The sequence below is a fragment of the Amia ocellicauda genome, chromosome 10, assembly GCF_036373705.1.
Source record: "Amia ocellicauda isolate fAmiCal2 chromosome 10, fAmiCal2.hap1, whole genome shotgun sequence".
NCBI lineage: Eukaryota > Metazoa > Chordata > Actinopteri > Amiiformes > Amiidae > Amia > Amia ocellicauda.
This window is the reverse complement of record NC_089859.1, coordinates 31,516,948-31,536,655: the sequence shown is the minus strand read 5'-3', so window position 1 is coordinate 31,536,655 and position 19,708 is coordinate 31,516,948. Positions and strand designations below refer to the sequence as shown.

The following is a 19,708-nucleotide window of genomic DNA, read 5'->3' as shown; positions in this document are numbered from 1 at the left end:
TAAAACTCAGTCTAAATAAAATAATCGTCTTTACTCAAATTTGCTCATGTGCTCTAATTAAAGATATGCACAGATAGACAGAATATTAAGCACCCACTCACTAATCTGCAGGACTATACAATTACTTTGCCCTTTCAGATCCCTGAATGAAAAAATATCTCCACAAGTGTTTGAGTTAGCTGACATTTTACATTGTCAGGGGCCTATATTGTATTCCCCAAGCTGTTTAATGATCTGTGTATGTGGCATATGAAAACATATTTTTTAAATGATTTCAAGGGGGAAATGTGATTTAATTCCAAATATATTTATTTTCACCTGCCATCATTATAATGTAATTATATTTCCGAAACATGAAAACAGAAATGTAAGAAAAACAACCTGAATAAAATTAAATATTATTGTACCATTTGTACCTGTTACTTCCACAAATTCGACCCTTGCCATAAACTGTCTGAAGAAATGTTTTAAAAATAAGACACATTCTTTAATCAATCTTCCTTTCATGGGTCAATTTATAACAATCATCAGTGTGTAACATTAGACTGCCAGGTACAGAAACACAAAGGGGCAGCATGATCGATGTATGAATAAAACTGTTATCATGAAATATTGACACCTCTATGTAAAAGTCCCTATTTTATAGCTTTTAGAGTGTGACCAGTTTGTTAGGCTCTGATATTTAGTGCCTAATCAAACTAGACAAGAGTTGAGTTGATTGAGTTAATTATAACGTGGAATTTAAATTTGATGGTTTATATATTTGGTCACCCCCACCACCAAAAAAACCAAACTATAATAATAATATTTTTAAGTAGATTTGTTTTTCAAACAATATGAATGATCTGAAGGACAAAACTGTGTGAGCAAATGGAAGAAAAATAATGTTCTCCTTTAAAATCCCTATTTTGTCGTTCACAAATAACTAGTTTGGTAGTTTTAGAAAAATAATCCTGCATTTTGGATCTTAAGTTGTGCCATGTTTGCATCATGTTGATTAAAAACAGAGGCTGAAACAGAAGGACAAAACAAAGCAAACTGGATAAACCACTATCTTGGAATATAATGAGGATAAACTTAATATCCTTTACTATGTCTCATTTCAGTAGGCTTCTAAGATCATAAATATCAACTGTCATTTTGAGTTAACTGTTTTGTTTCTTATTGTTGTGCATACCACAACCACAAAATAAAACAAATAAATGAGCATAGGCAATCGATTTGGAAGGACATTTGGGCCAAGAGAACATCTTCCACTTAATATATATATAAAATCATGTTTTTATATTTCTATTGATAGTGTGACATTTCCTGTAATGTGGCAAGGCAATCATTGTGTGATTTAGAATGCATGAAGAGTAAATCTTGTTTTTCATGCAGTTTAGAGAAAGTCAGGTTTTCCATGTGAGTCTTGCTTTCTTAGTATTGCTTTTTCTTTTCTTCCTAAAACAATTTTGACTATTTCTTCCAAAAGTTATTTTAGCCATCTACCTTAAAAGGATAGTATTTGTTTACCTTTTTAATTTTTTATCAAGCCCTCACCACAAGTTGTTTTGAATTAAGTTAAAAATAGTATAAACCATATATTTTTCTTTATCAACAAAAGTGCATTAATTCATTCATATGCTGATCTGAACAGTATCCTGCTATTTCATTATAATAAACATTTTTGATGTTTGAAGAAATGTATGCTTTAAAAAGCTTTTATGTTTACATCTGAACAATTTTACTCAAGTTTTTGTTTGTTCCTTGGTCATTTTGTGGCATGCAGCAGTATGGATTTTCTGTCTTACAACTACAACCCTACATAATGTAATCTATGTATTCTGTAGTGTACACAAATTTACAGCAATAAATCTATTTAAAATTTTTTGGGATCTTAAAACCAATAGGTTTTAATCTATGTAATAAAAAACTAAATCACAGATAAATAAACAGATAAAATCTTCAGCTTAACACGTCTTAACTAATTAATGTGAAATAGTGTAGCCCATGCAGAATTAGTTTAATTAATTAAATCTCAAGATTTGGTAATGGTTAATTCCAAATAATAACTTTGAATACATAGACACTAATGTGGATCAAACAGACTTTTATATATAAATGCAGTTATATAACTTTTAATGTAGTACATACTTTCATGGGATTGATTGTTTCAAAGTTAAGCATTAATATTAATAATGTATCTGTACCACTTACCCCCACAAATGGAAAAAAATAAAATAAAGATCCATAATACACTCTATTTGTCTATTTGTCAGTAATTTTAAGACTGAACATTGAGACAATATTACCTTTAATATATAAATTTAACTAAAAACAACAAAAAACGAATTCATAAATATTATTTACTAGAATTGTAACCACTTTTGGGCATTTTTCTTAAAAATAAATACATTTTAAAAATCATTACCTTAAAGGAAAAGCATTGTTTGTTCCCACATTCAAGTTTTATTTCTAAAATGTCTCCTTTTATTCAAATCAGCTATAGAGAACTTATACCATATTTATAACAATATAAGTATTGTACGCAAACAATATTTCATATTTAAACCCTTTTTATATTGCATAGAGTGTAAAGTAAGAACACAGTGGACAGATATCCAGAAAGGAACAGCCCACTGCGTCTTTCACTAATATACCCGAGCATGAGCTACAGAACACATACACAATAACAGCCAACACACAAGTAAAACATTTAAAGCAAAAGAAAAAAAATGTGTTACCTTCAGCAAGACCCAGAGCATGAAGTAAAATTACGAACTTCAGCAGTTCCATCTCATGTCTAAACAGACAACAGATACCTTTGTTATTTAGGGTGGGGGGGGAGCACTTTTGTGATGTTGTCTCTTATCAAGAAAAAGCTAACTGACAGTCTTTAATTTCCTTTGTGTTTGTGTGTCTGCAAAATGTGGTTTCCTGCTTTATTTACGTTTGCTCACGGGTGACTTGAAACTTGAAACCTTTATTTGCAGAACACATTACTTCATATTAACTCTATTTATCATTATTCTTCTTCCCTTTCTGGTATTCCCCTTTAGCTGGTTAATGTAACTTTGATACAAATTTAATTCAATCAAATCACACAATAGAACAAAAAAAAAACACGCAGAAGTACTGAACAATACATTTGTCTTAGCTCACAATGTTGTACAGTTAACTTTAATATTTGCATGTTTTAAATTAGCATTCAGTATAAGTATATAAGGATAATGCTGTATTTAAAAAAAAAGATATAGCGCCATATATATAAACTATATCGTTTGTATGGAAATTTAGGCAGTTTAAAGTTGCAATCAACTCTGAAATTAAAGCATAGAACAAATAAACAATTGGAGATAAAACATAAATCATGGAATCATTTTGTTTAACAAAATGTAACCCCTTAAGCTGACAAACCCCTCTGGTACCCTTAAAAGGGCACCAAACCCATGTGCTTCTCTTTAATCCCATGTGTACTCTTCACTGTTGTGTTGTTTGCCAAGTGTTTGGTATCCCATGAAAGCTGAGACTCCCCCACCCCCCTGTGTAGTAACACAGTATATAACTATGAAATTTTGCAGTTTTTGGTAACCTAAACTTTTTTTTTTTAACCTCTGGCTGTTTGCCACTTGCATTGTACCATTTCAGGTTATTCACTGGACTTGAACTGCTTACATTTCAATAAAAACTGGAACAATGGGGATATTCTAAAACTTTTGACCGGTATTGTATACGTGTGTGTGTGCTTGTACATACATACAAGCACTAATATTTTGTCAATTCTTTTGAAGTCAATAAGCTGGAACATTAAAACAATTGTACTACTCTATAATGTTTAGAGAAGTTAAACTGAGGAACTGGATTTTCTTAACACAGATTATACAGATTATGATTTACTTCATTATTTATTCCTTTGGTGTATTGGGGTTTTTATCTGGTCTCGAATAATAAGTACTTGGTTATTGTGCTGCATATTGGTCAATTTCATTGCTGTTATTTTAATTTCTTAGTTTTTTTCTTTTGATGTTTGTGGTGGTGGTTCTTAATAACAAGATGCAAAACAAACAAAAAATCATGAAATACTCACCTGTACACAAGTCATCACTGTTCAGTGCTTATGTCTTTAACTTTTCTTCTATTATACAATTAAACTATAGTGGGGAAAAACTGTGAAATGTAGGGCATCAAATTAATTGCATTGGGTTTCTGCAAAAGTGTTGCAGAATGTGACTTAATACAAATAAAATGTAGATTTGGTGTGGTACAGATGCATGAAGCAGCCTTCTGACTGAATCTCTTATGCATGCATGTGATTGGACATGCATCTATTTGCATGACAATGGCAAACAAAAGGCCTCTTACTTGTAACTTACATCCAATAAAATAGGTGCATTTTAAGACTGCACATTTGCAATTAAGTTTAGCATATATAGTATACATCTATTTATAGTGTTTTCATATATATATATATATATATATATATATATATATATATATATATATATATATATATATATATATATATATATATACAGTGAGGGAAAAAAGCATTTGATCCCCTGCTAATTTTGTACGTTTGCCCACTGACAAAGAAATGATCAGTCTATAATTTTAATGGTAGGTGTATTTTAACAGTGAGAGACAGAATAACAACAAAAAAATCCAGAAAAACGCATTTCAAAAAAGTTATAAATTGATTTGCATGTTAATGAGGGAAATAAGTATTTGACCCCTTGGACTTAGTACTTGGTGGCAAAACCCTTGTTGGCAATCACAGAGATCAGACTTCTTGTAGTTGGCCACCAGGTTTGCACACATCTCAGGAGGGATTTTGTCCCACTCCTCTTTGCAGATCCTCTCCAACTCATTAAGGTTTCAAGGCTGAAGTTTGGCAACTCGAACCTTCAGCTCCTTCCACAGATTTTCCATGGGATTAAGGTCTGGAGACTGGCTAGGCCACTCCAGGACCTTAATGTGCTTCTTCTTGAGCCACTCCTTTGTTGCCTTGGCTGTGTGTTTTGGGTCATTGTCATGCTGGAATACCCATCCACGACCCATTTTCAATGCCCTGGGTGAGGGAAGGAGGTTCTCACCCAAGATTTGACGGTACATGGCACCATCCATCGTCCCTTTGATGCGGTGCAGTTGTCCTGTCCCCTTAGCAGAAAAACACCCCCAAAGCATAATGTTTCCACCTCCATGTTTGACGGTGGGGATGGTGTTCTTGGGGTCATTCCTCCTCCTCCGAATACGGCGAGTTGAGTTGATGCCAAAGAGCTTGATTTTGGTCTCATCTGACCACAACACTTTCACCCAGTTCTCCTCTAAATCATTCAGATGTTCATTGGCAAACTTCAGACGGGCCTGTACATGTGCTTTCTTGAGCAGGGGGACCTTGCGGGCACTGCAGGATTTCAGTCCTTCACGGCGTAGTGTGTTACCAATTGTTTTCTTGGTGACTATGGTCCCAGCTGCCTTGAGATCATTAACAAGATCCTCCCATGTAGTTCTGGGCTGATTCCTCACCGTTCTCATGATCATTGAAACTCCACGAGGTGAGATCTTGCATGGAGCTCCAGACCGAGGGAGACTGACAGTTATTTTGTGTTTCTTCCATTTGCGTATAATCACACCAACTGTTGTCACCTTCTCACCAAGCTGCTTGGCGATGGTCTTGTAGCCCATTCCAGCCTTGTGTAGGTCTACAATCTTGTCCCTGACATCCTTGGACAGCTCTTTGGTCTTGGCCATGGTGGAGAGTTTGGAATCTGATTGATTGATTGCTTCTGTGGACAGGTGTCTTTTATACAGGTAACGAGCTGAGATTAGGAGCACTCCCTTTAAGAGAGTGCTCCTAATCTCAGCTCGTTACCTGTATAAAAGACACCTGGGAGCCAGAAATCTTGCTGATTGATAGGGGATCAAATACTTATTTCCCTCATTAACATGCAAATCAATTTATAACTCTGGATTTTTTTGTTGTTATTCTGTCTCTCACACAAATACACCTACCATTAAAATTATAGACTGATCATTTCTTTGTCAGTGGGCAAACGTACAAAATCAGCAGGGGATCAAATACTTTTTTCCCTCACTGTATATATATATATATATATATACCTTTCTTTAGAACAAACATTGTGTAATAACTTTGTTATTATGTATATTCTTTATTTAACTGTGTTTCAAATCAACATAATGCTATTTTGCTACCTATATCAAAATGATAATTAACAGAGAGTTAAACCATTCTGGATATCGTACATCATACAGTGGCTATATTAGAACCATTTGCAAACAACACTACTGTATGCCTATTATTTAATGAGTATAAATATTGTCTGGGGGCTCACTGAGGCCATAACCAACATTTTAATATATGTATTAATTATGTCCTGATCATCAAATAATTTGCCTCAGGATGTTGATATTACGAGCCTTAATCTTTGATCACCAAATGGTTATCTATGGACCCTGATTATCATGCTAATAACCAGACTCGTAATAACAAGATCCTGACATAAATCATCTTGTGATGACAACATAATGAAAATCTAGATTTTTTTCACACTTGGTCATGCCTTCAAGAACCACTTTTATTGCAAGAAAGCAATAATATGTTATTATATTGTTTTCTTATTCCAGTAAGGAATATCTGAATTTCACAGCAACATGCTTTATGGCCAGCATGTGATCTGCATTATAATTAATTTCTACATTGTGATTAGGCAGTTTTGTGCCAGTTGGGTCTTCCAAAAAAATTTAGATTTCTAACATTTGAAGATGTTTAAATGAATGACACAGCTTATAAAGAATGACCCAAAAAAACTCACACAAGGTTATTTTAAAAAATGCCAGAAAAGTTAATTCACCATATAATAGATTGTTCCTTAGTGAAGAGCCATTATTAATGTTTAATATCAGCTGTATAATATTTTATATTGATATTAGAAATAATGACATTTGTGCAGACTTGGCAAATTGGATTTATCAGTAAAATGCCAACTAAACAGTTGTTAAGGATACACCCTTTCTTAATTCCTCTCACCACTTCCATTTGTCTATGATAAGAGAAATGGCCCACGAATGTGTCACCCATGGGTTTGTCCGAATGTATCACCCTTGGGTTTGTCCATTTGTGAATTAACTGTTTCTCCTCTCAAAGCTAAAGATGTTACCTCATTGTTAAGAAAACCACAAGATCGTACAGTTTGTGTGCTGTAACAGGACCAGACATCTGCTGCCATGATGACCTCCGCCCTCGGGAAGGGCAGCCTACGACTCATGTGGAGCTTGCATCTTTTGAAGCTTTTTGATTGGACGAACAGTCACAACATTCTACGTAATTTTTAAATAAAAATCTACACTTGTGTTTGTAAAAGTTAAGTCTCATTGAGGGAACGGGCCTGATGTGACACTTCCAAGCTAGCTTGATTAAAGTTCTATTTGTGTTATCTCAATGACTTTTCCAGTTATTTCCAAGAAGGGTTCAACACTTAGTTACACTTTGTCTTTTGCAGGTAGAACAGAATAGATTTTAAAAGCCAAGTCATGTGGCAATTTGGTATTTCCTTTACTGCTACACTTGGATTATCCCTTCATATAATACTGGTAATTGTGTATTGTCTGCATTGTAGTGCATATTAAGAGATACATTAAGTGATACTAATAACCTTTGTAAGAAATCCTAAACTGTCAATAATAATAATAATAATAATAATAATAATAATAATAATAATAATAATAATAATGTTATTTAAACATTATTTGATCAGGCAAGAAAAAATATCATGCACTCAGTCACACCATAGTTTTAACATTCAATTGCAAAGATGGAATAAGACTTAAAAAACGAATATTGCTTTTAACTAAGAAAAAAGCTTACTACAAATAAAGTCATAGCAAATATCTAAAATGTACACATATGTCTAAAGTATATACATATATCTGAATATATCTGTAAGTCATGTAATGTAGTAATCTCAAGGACATATTGCTCACTTAATATGATTTAACTGAATTTGAAACTGACAAAATCTGCTAATCTCCATTGTAACACACTGAATTGGAAATACATTGTTACACCACCTAGTGTTGACTCCTATGCAGGATGTTACATGTCAAAAAGTAAAATGTGAAATAAATAAATATCAGGTGATTTATTTATTTATTTATTTGTTTATTTAATCTTTTGTTTTTTCAAAGTATTTCAAAATGTATTTATTCATGTATGCATTTATGGAATTCTTGCTATTTACTTTTCAATTTGTCTATTTACATTTCTGCTCCCACATTTACTTTTCCGCTTTGCTTTTTACATTAAAAAAATACATTTTTCTAGACCCCCTTCTAATTGTGTCACTGTCCAAATATTCATGGACCTAACTGTATATATATATATATATATATACAGTTAGGTCCATGAATATTTGGACAGTGACACAATTGTCATCATTTTGGAAATAATCAAGATTTAAGTGTAGACTATCATCACCCAATTTGGATGTAACTACACTCAAATTAAAGAACGGTGTAGGAACTACACCGATTTTTATATGTGGTCCCCCCAATTTTAGGGGCTCAAAAGTATTTGGACAAACTAACATTAACATGAATTAAATTGTGACTTTCAATACTTGGTTGCCAATCCTTTGCAGTCAATAACTGCCTGAAGTCTGGAACCCATAGACATCACCAGATGCTGGGTTTCTTCCCTGGGGATGCATTTTGTCTTCAGTTTTGCCTTCAGCAGGTGAAATGCTGCTCAATTGGATTCAGGTCAAGTGATTGACTTGGCCATTGCAGAACGTCTTGGGTTGCTTTCGCAGTATGCTTCGGGTCATTGTCCATCTGCACTGTAAAGCGCCGTCCAATGAGTTTTGAAGCATTTGGCTGAATCTGAGCAGATAATATAGCCCTAAACACTTCAGAATCCATCCTGCTGCTTTTGTCAGCAGTCACATCATCAATAAATACAAGGGAACCAGTTCCCTTGGCAGCCATACATGCCCATGCCATAACATGCTTAACAGATGAGGTGGTATGCTTCGGATCATGAGCAGTTCCTTCCCTTCTCCATTCTTTTCTCTTCCCATCATTCTGGTAGTTGAACTTTGTCTCATCTGTCCATAGGATGTTGTTCCAGAACTGTACCTGTTTACTGTTTAATGTTTACATCTTGTGGAAAAACCTCTGTATTTACTCTGGTGAAGTCTTCCCTTGATTGTGGACTTTGACACAGATACTCTACCTCCTGGAGGGTGTTCTTGATCTGGCCAACTGTTGTGAAGGGGTTTTTCTTCACCAGAGAAAGAATTCTTCTCTCATCCACCACAGTTGTTTTCCACGGGCTTTTGGTGTTCCTGAGCTCAATAGTGCGGGGATTTCAATTTCCCAAATATAGACTGGGACAGCCCAGTTGGGACTACAGAAGCAGAAATAGAAATGGTTGAGATGGTAAATGACTGCTTTCTAACTCAATTTGTCAGGGAACCAACCAGAGAGAGCGCATCACAATATGGTTAGCTTTGAGGCATTCTTTCAAAAAACAAGGACCAAGTCTAAAACAATGATCTACAATTTTAGAAAAGCAAACCTTGAAGGTATGAGGCGGCTCTCAGAAGAGTTAGACTGGAGCTCACTGGATACAGATTCAGTTGAAAATGGATGGCTATATTTTAAGAATATACTACTTGAGGCTCAGGAGAAATTTGTACCAAAACTAAGCAAATTGAGGACCAAAAAACATTAGCCAAAATGGTTTAATAAAAGTATGCAAAAAAATATCAAGAGAAAGAAAATGTTGTATAGTGCATACAAAAGGGATGGAGACTAAACAAAATACAAAGAATATGTTGAACTGCAAAGAGATCTTAAGAAAGGGATCAGGAAAGCAAAGAGGGAAATCATAGCTCTTGGAGCTAAAACTATTGCAAAATGTTTTTTTCAATATTACAACAGGTCAATGAAAGAGGAAGTGAAACACATAAAAGGTAAAAATTGAAGTATCTTGGAAAACAAAAAAGATGTGGCAAATGTTCTAAATGAGTATTTCACAGAGATTTTTACAAAAGAAAGAACGGATAACATGCCACAGGTTAACAATCAGTCCAGTCAAACTCTAAGAGAGATCAGGAGGAGGTACTACAGGGACTAGCAGAATTAAAAACAAACAAATCACCTGGGCCAGATGGTATATTTCTAACAGTACTTAAAGAAATTAGGGAAATTATTTATAGGCCGCTAACTCAAATATTGCAAATGATGCTTAGCACAGGGGATGTGCCAACTGACTGGAAGACAGCAAATGTCAATCAGTCTCACCTGCATCACTTGTAAAATGTTGGACAAAATGATTAGACAGAAAATAGAGGAGCATCTTAATGAAAACCATATTCTTGGAGATAGTCAACATGGGGTTAGACAAGGCAGATCATGTCTTACTAATCTATTAGAGTTATTTGAACATGCAACTGCAGCTGTAGAGCATGTAAAAGCATATGATATGATATACTTAGATTTTCAAAAAGCTTTTGATAAGGTTCCACACCAAAGACTGATCCTAAAATTGGAAGCTGTAGGCATTCAGGGTAATGTAAGTAAATGGATTATGAACTGGTTGATGTATAGGAAACAGAGAGTGTCGATTAGAGGAGTTGTTTCTAACTGGAGTGAGGTTGTTAGTGGAGTGCCAGTATTAGGGCCTGTATTTGTTCTGATCTATATTAATGATCTGGACTCTGGGACAGTTAGCAAACTTGTCAAAGTTTTTGACTTAGATAATATTCAGTTGTGGGCCGACACCTGGCAGATGAAATTCAATGTGGACAAGTGCAAGGTATTACATGCAGGTTACAAAAATGTCCACTATAATTACACTATGGGAGGAACAGAACTAGATGAAGTAACGCATGAGAAAGACCTAGGAGTCTACGTGGACTCCTCACTTTTTCCATCCAAACAATGTGGGGAAGCAATAAAAAAGGCAAACAGTATAATAGGGTATATTGTCAAAAGTGTAGAATTGAGAACAAGGGCAGTAATGTTAAGACTGTACAATGCACTAGTTAGACCTCATCTGGATACTGTGTACAGTTCTGGGCTCCACACTTCAAGAAAGATATCGCTGCTCTAGAGGCAGTTCAGAGGAGAGCAACCAGACTTATTCCAGGTCTGAAGGGAATGTCCTACTGAGAGACTGAGGAACTGAACCTTTTCACCCTGGAACAGAGGAGACTACGTGGGGAATTGATTCAAGTCTTCAAAATCATGAAAGGCATCGACCACATCAAACTAGAGGAGCTTTTCCAGATCAGCAGGGACACATGCACCCGGGAACACAAATGGAAATTGGGCTTCAAGGCATTCAAGATGGAAAACAGGAGACACTTCTTCAAACAGAGAGTTGTCTCAATCTGGAACAAACTCCCCAGTGATGTGGTTGAAGCTGAAAATTTGGGAACATTTCAATATTTGGATAACTGGATTGGATCCTTAGATCACTTATTTATTAATGGACACCAAATGTCTTGACTTGTTTTAACCCTAGCCAGTAGGAAATCAACCTGCCCAGATCAAACCAAGGCATTGTAGGCTGGCAGGCGGCACAGACACAGGGCTGCATGTGCACACAAGAGCAAAGATGACATAGATACAGAATACTTTGTAACATATTTTCCCCAAGCCGCTTGAGCCCCTTTGCTGGCTCAGGTCCTGGGGCTCGAGCCCTGGTAAGCCCTTTCATTAAGTAGGGCCTGTTTCCTAATAGCCAGTGCACATTGAAATGTAAAGAACTCATGAACGCACACTGAAATGTAAAAAGAAATAACGAATGCACATTGAAATTTAAAAAGAAACAGTGACTGGATATTGAAATGTAAGAGGCAAAGTCAAAAAAGAATTGCCAAAGAAATATGGGAAATGTAGTAGTAATATATAAATAAATGAATAAACAAATAAATGAATTAATAAATACATTAATAAATACACATTGAAATAAAGATATTAGTTAATGAATAATATATCCTGAATTTTATTTATTTACACATTATTTTTAATTTTGACATGGAATATCCTCCAGACTGAGGGGAACAGATCTCATTTTTACTCATCTTGAGATACTCTTTGTTTCTGTTAATCTACAGCTGACAGCTGGCAGCAGGACACAGTTTTGAGACCAATTATGGCCAGAGTATATTTGAAGATTACATTAAATGTCTTTAAAATATACCATCAACCTCATACAGGATAAACTTAACTATGACTGAAGGGCAATGTAATTTGGAATCATCACTTTGACCCCTAAATTGTTGGGGCATGTAATCCTGACACTTCAGAACTGACTGTTGGGTAAAAATTATGCATTGGATGAGAGCTCAGGGGTTCTCTGAAAGTTGTGTGTTTAAGACCATGTTTAGATTTAAAAGCTCTGTGTAACCAAAGTCATGTAATCAAAGTATTGGGTGATAAGGTCACGACCATCATCTTACTGTGGCTGGAGAGCCGATATATATAAAAAAAAAACAGCCCTGTGATATTTAGTGAAAGAGTCTCAGTGAGAGACCCATGGCATCTGATACTGCTTTCATCAGAAATAGGTTTTCAAAACAGGAACAACAGTCAGATTACAATCCCTATGTCAAACGTGTATTAAGCATGCTGTGAAGATTCAAGTATGGAAGCCCCCTATTGAGACAGGTCAACATGTCAATCCAAAGAGAAAGTAGAAACCAAATTGACACTGCTTGTGTTTTTAATATGTGTTGAAGGAAGATGAAGACAATTTCTTGTTATTTTTATGTAGGGAAATTACAACCTAAACTATGCATGATCTTTTATGGATTTTAAATCATAGAGATCCAAATACCCCTTAAAACAAAATCACTGTGTCTTTATTTATTTCATGTTTTGATTGCTTATCAGAGGATTCCTGGAATTCCCGGAATTAACTCTGTAAAGGTTTATAGTTGGTTACATGACATGGTTACTTGAAAAAAATAACAGTAGAGTTATTAACTACATAAACAGGTAACAGCTTTGCAAAAGGTTTGTCATCTTTATACATGTTTAATATTTCTACTATCTCAAAAGAAAGTAAAAATACTTTTTGGCTGATCTCAGACTTTTTAAAATTATGAAAATTAATTTTCCGTTGTGGAGATGAATTATGAATGATGTAATTGCTGTGAACTCTTAGCTTAAAAAAATGTTTCTGACATATAAAAGCAGTCTTTTTTTCCTAGGTGTTATGATGCTAAAGCAAATTATATTGAATTCAGTCGGATATCTGTTTTATTTTAAAGACATGGCACAAGCAATTGGTGATTAAATCATCTGTGGGCCCAGTACACATTGTGCCTAGTAGCCTACATAATTAACCAGATTGTGTTGATCGTGGTGTTTTAATTTTCAGGGAAAAAAGGATTGCAAATCAAAACCTTTACATCTGTTCTATCTCTTTGCCATCTTACTCAGATAAAGCTCTTCTTTCTCTGGTTCAAGAATTAATCAAAATTAATGTAAAATAGTGCAACGCAGAAAACAAAGATGCTTCTACAGTATATAGAATAGTTTTGTCCTGACACTGTATAGAGCAGAAAAACATAGGGGATGTCTGGGAAATACTGCAAATACAGAATGATTCCCTAGGATCCTTAACAAAGCACCTTAAGGAGGTTTTTCAGCCACTGAGATAGTAGCAATCGAACTTGCAAGACCTGCCTAGTGACCTCTTCTGGTTTGTAACATTTCTTGCATTCTTAATTGGTCGCAATATAACACCCCGTTCACACGTGAGGTTTTAGAAGACCTAAGTGCGTTCACATATGCAGGCGAAAAGGCGGCCTAAACGAAATGCATGCCGGGAAGTAAAAATCTGCTCAAACAAACAGTGACGCAAGACATTAGGTCTGCTTACAGGTGTATGCTATGTATTTATAATCACAACTTAATATCGATTGGCTATTGTTCGGTTCTATATTTTATTTGAAAGTAATCTTAACCCTTTGCAGCCAAAGCTTTCTAAAATAATTAAAAATGTGCTGGTTCAATGGGGAATCTAATTCATATATTTCCCTTTTCAGATGTCTATCTTCGGTTCTGCAAGTCTAAAAGTGCTGTTATACAATTCACCCGATAGCGAAGCATTTTATTAGGACATCCACATTCAATCACAAAAAATCGTATGCCTCAAAAGCAGCCTCTGTGATGCATCTATAGTTTTATCCTCAGACAGCAGCGCTCGGACACATCCTGCGGTTTCTGTTTTAACTTTATCTTCCATCCACATTGTAAACAGCGCTTTAATTTCTGCATTGTCCCATTTGTCACCTCTAACGCCGGCATTTGTGATTGCACTGCTCAGCTCAATATAACTGCATTTCAGATTGGATAGTAAACAGCTGGTCTCGTATTAAAATGCACTGATTTGAATGTAAACCTGCTTCGGTTAAATTTATATCGTTTTAATGCAAAATTCTGATAATTAATAAAGTTATGGTCCCGTTCACAATTTCACAATGCAATTTCCACATGTAAAATGCATACTGTTAAATTTCAGACTTCAATCATACTTAGTACAAGAACAAACAATAGCAAGTTTACCAGCTACACACACTTTTATTTTAATCGACCGAGTAGTTTGAACTGTTTACATTATTACTTAGCCTAGACGTGTATAATATATATAAAGATGTGAGCTAGCGAAATGTAACAGTACATTTAAGGCTATAGATCGATATGACATTCAAACAATACAGAGACAATACTGTGTGTCCTGTACTGGTGTGAGCTGTCTTGATGCCCGTGTTTATTCTGTGTTTATTCCACGTCTCTCAGACACGCAGTCTCTGGGGGCGGGGCTTGAGTTGCGTCACACACTGACACTTTCCACCCAGCCCAGGGCCCGGAGTGTTCACATTTACATTTAGGCCGGCATTAGGCCGGGTCGAAAGATTTAGGCCGGGTCGAAAAGCGGGATTAGTTTTGACCCGGCCCAGGGCTGGCCTAAATCTATGACCCCGTTCACATATGAGTTAGGCCAGCCAATCTCAAGTGTGAACGGGGTCTAAGACCTTGGGAGGCTCTTCATTTTACCAGTGATAAACTGAGACCCAAAACACATTTACACAATGCATACAGTAGGCCTTTCTTGTTTACATCAATATGAACAAGACTTTGACATATTCTGCAGTATCAATGGCAAATCTGTAAAGATCGCTGCTTTTAAATAAGATCTTCGGAATGCTAAGTCATTATCAAAGCTACATGCATGATTAGTGCCATGCCCAGAGTGGGAATCCAGCTATACCAGAGATAAATAAACCAAAATAATAATTTATTAATAATAAGATTAACATGACATGCGGATTTCTATTACTCAGGGGAAAAGGATGGAACAAATGAAAAATCGGCAAAGATTCTATGGACAGTTTGTTTTAAGTAGGATTAACCTGTTTTCCATCTAGTTTGCATTTACCAACTGAGGTCATAATTTAAGTTAAATATGGCAAATAACGAAAGAAATACAAGGAAGAGATCCTCAGAATCTTTAGTTGCTAAGAAACCAGAATCACTAGATTAACAGGAGTTTTACCATGGATATCCTGCTTCCTTTAGCTGTACTGTACATATACATTATAATCACTTGTTTCTCTCACAAAAGAAAGGACAACTGAAAAAAACAAAACATGATTTGAGCGGTCTACCAAAGAAATGTTTTGAGTGCTGGCAGTTTATGTTCAAATGTAATGCTTCCCAGTCAATCTGGTTTGGATGTACAGTGAGGGAAAAAAGTATTTGATCCCCTGCTCATTTTGTATGTTTGTCCACTGACAAAGAAATGATCAGTCTATAATTTTAATGGTAGGTGTATTTTAACAGTGAGAGACAGAATAACAACAACAAAATCCAGAAAAACGCATTTCAAAAAAGTTATAAATTGATTTCCATGTTAATGAGGGAAATAAGTATTTGATCCCCTATCAATCAACAAGATTTCTGGCTCCTTAGTGCTCCTAATCTCAGCTCGTTACCTGTATAAAAGACACCTGTCCACAGAAGCAATCAATCAATCAGATTCCAAACTCTCCACCATGGCCAAGACCAAAGAGCTGTCCAAGTATGTCAGGGACAAGATTGTAGACCTACACAAGGCTGGAATGGGCTACAAGACCATCACCAAGCAGCTTGGTGAGAAGGTGACAACAGTTGGTGCGATTATTCGCAAATGGAAGAAACACAAAATAACTGTCAGTCTCCCTCGGTCTGGAGCTCCATGCAAGATCTCACCTCGTGGAGTTTCAATGATTATGACGGTGAGGAATCAGCCCAGAACTACACGGGAGGATCTTGTTAATGATCTCAAGGCAGCTGGGACCATAGTCACCAAGAAAACAATTGGTAACACACTACGCCGTGAAGGACTGAAATCCTGCAGCGCCCGCAAGGTCCCCCTGCTCAAGAAAGCACATGTACAGGCCCGTCTGAAGTTTGCCAATGAACATCTGAATGATTCAGAGGAGAACTGGGTGAAAGTGTTGTGGTCAGATGAAACCAAAATTGAGCTCTTTGGCATCAACTCGCCGTGTTTGGAGGAGGAGGAATGACCCCAAGAACACCATCCCCACCGTCAAACATGGAGGTGGAAACATTATGCTTTGGGGGTGTTTTTCTGCTAAGGGGACAGGACAACTGCACCGCATCAAAGGGACGATGGACGGGGCCATGTACCATCAAATCTTGGGTGAGAACCTCCTTCCCTCACCCAGGGCATTGAAAATGGGTCGTGGATGGGTATTCCAGCATGACAATGACCCAAAACACACAGCCAAGGCAACAAAGGAGTGGCTCAAGAAGAAGCACATTAAGGTCCTGGAGTGGCCTAGCCAGTCTCCAGACCTTAATCCCATAGAAAATCTGTGGAGGGAGCTGAAGGTTCAAGTTGCCAAACGTCAGCCTCGAAACCTTAATGAGTTGGAGAGGATCTGCAAAGAGGAGTGGGACAAAATCCCTCCTGAGATGTGTGCAAACCTGGTGGCCAACTACAAGAAACGTCTGACCTCTGTGATTGCCAACAAGGGTTTTGCCACCAAGTACTAAATCGAAGGGGTCAGATACTTATTTCCCTCATTAACATGCAAATCAATTTATAACTTTTTTGAAATGTGTCATAGGGGACAGTGCATGTCATAGAGGACAGAATGTGTTGTAGAGGACAAGGCATGTCGAAGGGGACAAGGCGTGTCATAGGCGTAGGGGACAGAATGTGTTCCTGGGGACAAGGCATGTCATAGGAGACAAACCAAGGTGATAATAAATCTGCTCCTGAAAGCAGTGCAACCAATTGTAACATGGAGTTACACACAAAATTTCTTAGAGATTTCTTTATTTTGCTTAAATAAAAAATGATTAAAACATTTGATAATTAACCATTACATTACATTTTAACCCCTGACGTCTAGGTATTTGATTAGTTGCTGGAGTGCTGGGCCGTCACCCATTGTACGACATACCTTTTATGGAAATATGACAGTAATTAATTGGAAATGACACTTCAAGGAGCTTCATAATTGCAGGAGCTGTAAAAACCCTACAATTAATTAAATATACTTTTATTATACTATACATAATATATTTTATCCTGAATTGGCAGAAGTATACTGATTGCATACTGAGTATACTACTTTACTCACTCACATTTTATTTATACTGAAATGTACTGAGTGAATAAAATAGGATAGTCAGTATCCTACTGCAAATTGCAGATATTATTTATATGTAGTATATTGAAAGTATTTCATAAACTGTACTTTAAATACAGTATACTTTATCTACAGAACAATACATAAGTATACTTCTAATACTTTTTCATAAAAGTAGCTTCTTGGTTTGGTGTGAGCTAATTTAATAGCATCAAAAGCTTTGACAGAGGAGTACCTGGCTTTGAAGGCTTCACATCCTACAAATGAAACTGAATTCACTCAGGAAACTTACCCCAAGGCAAGTTTTGATAAAACATCCATTATTAATCCTGAAAGCATTGCAAACAAATAAGATATTTATTTAGTAATTTAAGAGATAGAAAATGGAGGAGCACTATACCTCTACTTTGATTAATATTTCACACGAATAGTCAGTAAAAAGCAGTTTCTCTCATTCCATATTTTAAAATATCATATTAATTGTACATAATTAAATAGGCATAGTTAATTGTTACTACAATTAAAATAATGAACAGAAGTTAAGTAAAATGCATTTCATGATAAATGTATTTCTGTGTGACCATAAAGATTTTTTTTTTTTTCAATTATCGCAATAGGTTCAAAAACACTCTGACTTGAAGATTTAATTTAACAGTGCTTCACACAGGAAGGGGGAAATACCAATCTTGAGACTCAGAAAGAATGAATGAAAACACAATTTCCAGGTTAGGAATTATTTTCTGGCTGTTTAAAGTGGAGGGGTTATTTCTTGTTGTACATTTCATGTAGCAATCCAAATGGATTATGTCCAAAGGTATATCAAGGTATACCTTCTTCTGCTGAATGATAAACCATAGATGAGGAATTACACATTTTGAATGTGTGCTCTGTTTTGTTATTAATGCATCACTGTGTTTTTGTGGTATACAATATAAACAGTGTTTAAAGTATTCACTCACTCACTCAACAACTGATAGCCATTACAAATAACTTGTTTGCCAAAATGTGGTATCTTATACTGTTATTTATAGTGATTACTATTAGCTTTTGTGTACCATACATTCCAAAACTTGGGTTTTATCAATTTTTGAATATTCTCCTACATATATTCTACAATATAATCATATAAAATGTACTCTATTCTGTGTCAGAGTAAATCACTTAAATCCCCTGTAGATATGTCCAGCTTGGTATGTTTCACTGTTCCCAAGATTTTATACTTGTTTGTAGGAACGAAATATGTTTGGATGTATAAAATTGATGTGACATTAGGTTCATGTTTCCAGACATTCTAGGATGCAGACTTTATAGCTTGCAATAACGCACACTGTGTCCTCCAAAAGGAACTGTCAGGACAATCTACAATGGCTGACCAATTAAACAGACCGGAAGCAGAAATTAACGCCACAACTATGTGATAATTCTTAACTTAAATAACAAATATTTATTATGCCAATGGTCTCGTCCTCACGGCCAGGTCATTATTACCTCAGTCAAGAAAGTCTAGACAATAATAAATGTTTTATTTTGTACTATACATCTCTTGGAATTGTCCAAAATGCTGAATTTGTGTATATCATAAATTAGATTGAATTGATGAAGTGATTTAACTGCATGGCCAAAGCAACCTCTATCTGGACTTGAAAAATACCCTAAAAAAGATTTGAAAGATCAGCATATCATTGTGTTTTCTTTGGGACTACTGCAATGCCATTAAAGTGTGAAATCAGAGAGGAATACTTTCAAGAATTATTTAATTCCTCATAACTATTAATTGTTAACAAAATTCATTATTTTTGCAGATTGCTGAATACAGTATATTTATTATCCTATCATAGATGTCCTATTAGAGTGCTTTAAATAAATAAATAAATAAATAAATAAATAAACACAATTTATATATATAATATGTGTGTGTGTAATTATTTTGTCTTCCCCTGTTGCTTCACACTGCAATTTAAAGAAACCCATAATTTTACTCTTCATAGCTCTTATACAGTTGAAATGACACATTGCTCTTATGCAAT

General features: G+C 35.5%; 1 protein-coding gene across 3 annotated transcripts in view; it reads right to left on the bottom strand.

Moving 5' to 3' along the window:
- Positions 1 to 2,878, bottom strand: part of LOC136760507 (T-cell differentiation antigen CD6) — a 28,635-nt gene extending 25,757 nt beyond the window's left edge. For all 3 annotated transcript variants that reach the window (XM_066715943.1, XM_066715944.1, XM_066715945.1), the window contains exon 1: positions 2,727 to 2,878. In XM_066715943.1, the coding sequence (XP_066572040.1) occupies positions 2,727 to 2,778 (52 nt within the window). In that variant the 5' untranslated portion in view covers positions 2,779 to 2,878. The remainder of the gene's footprint in view (positions 1 to 2,726) is intronic.
- Between the last annotated feature and the right edge of the window lie 16,830 nt (positions 2,879 to 19,708).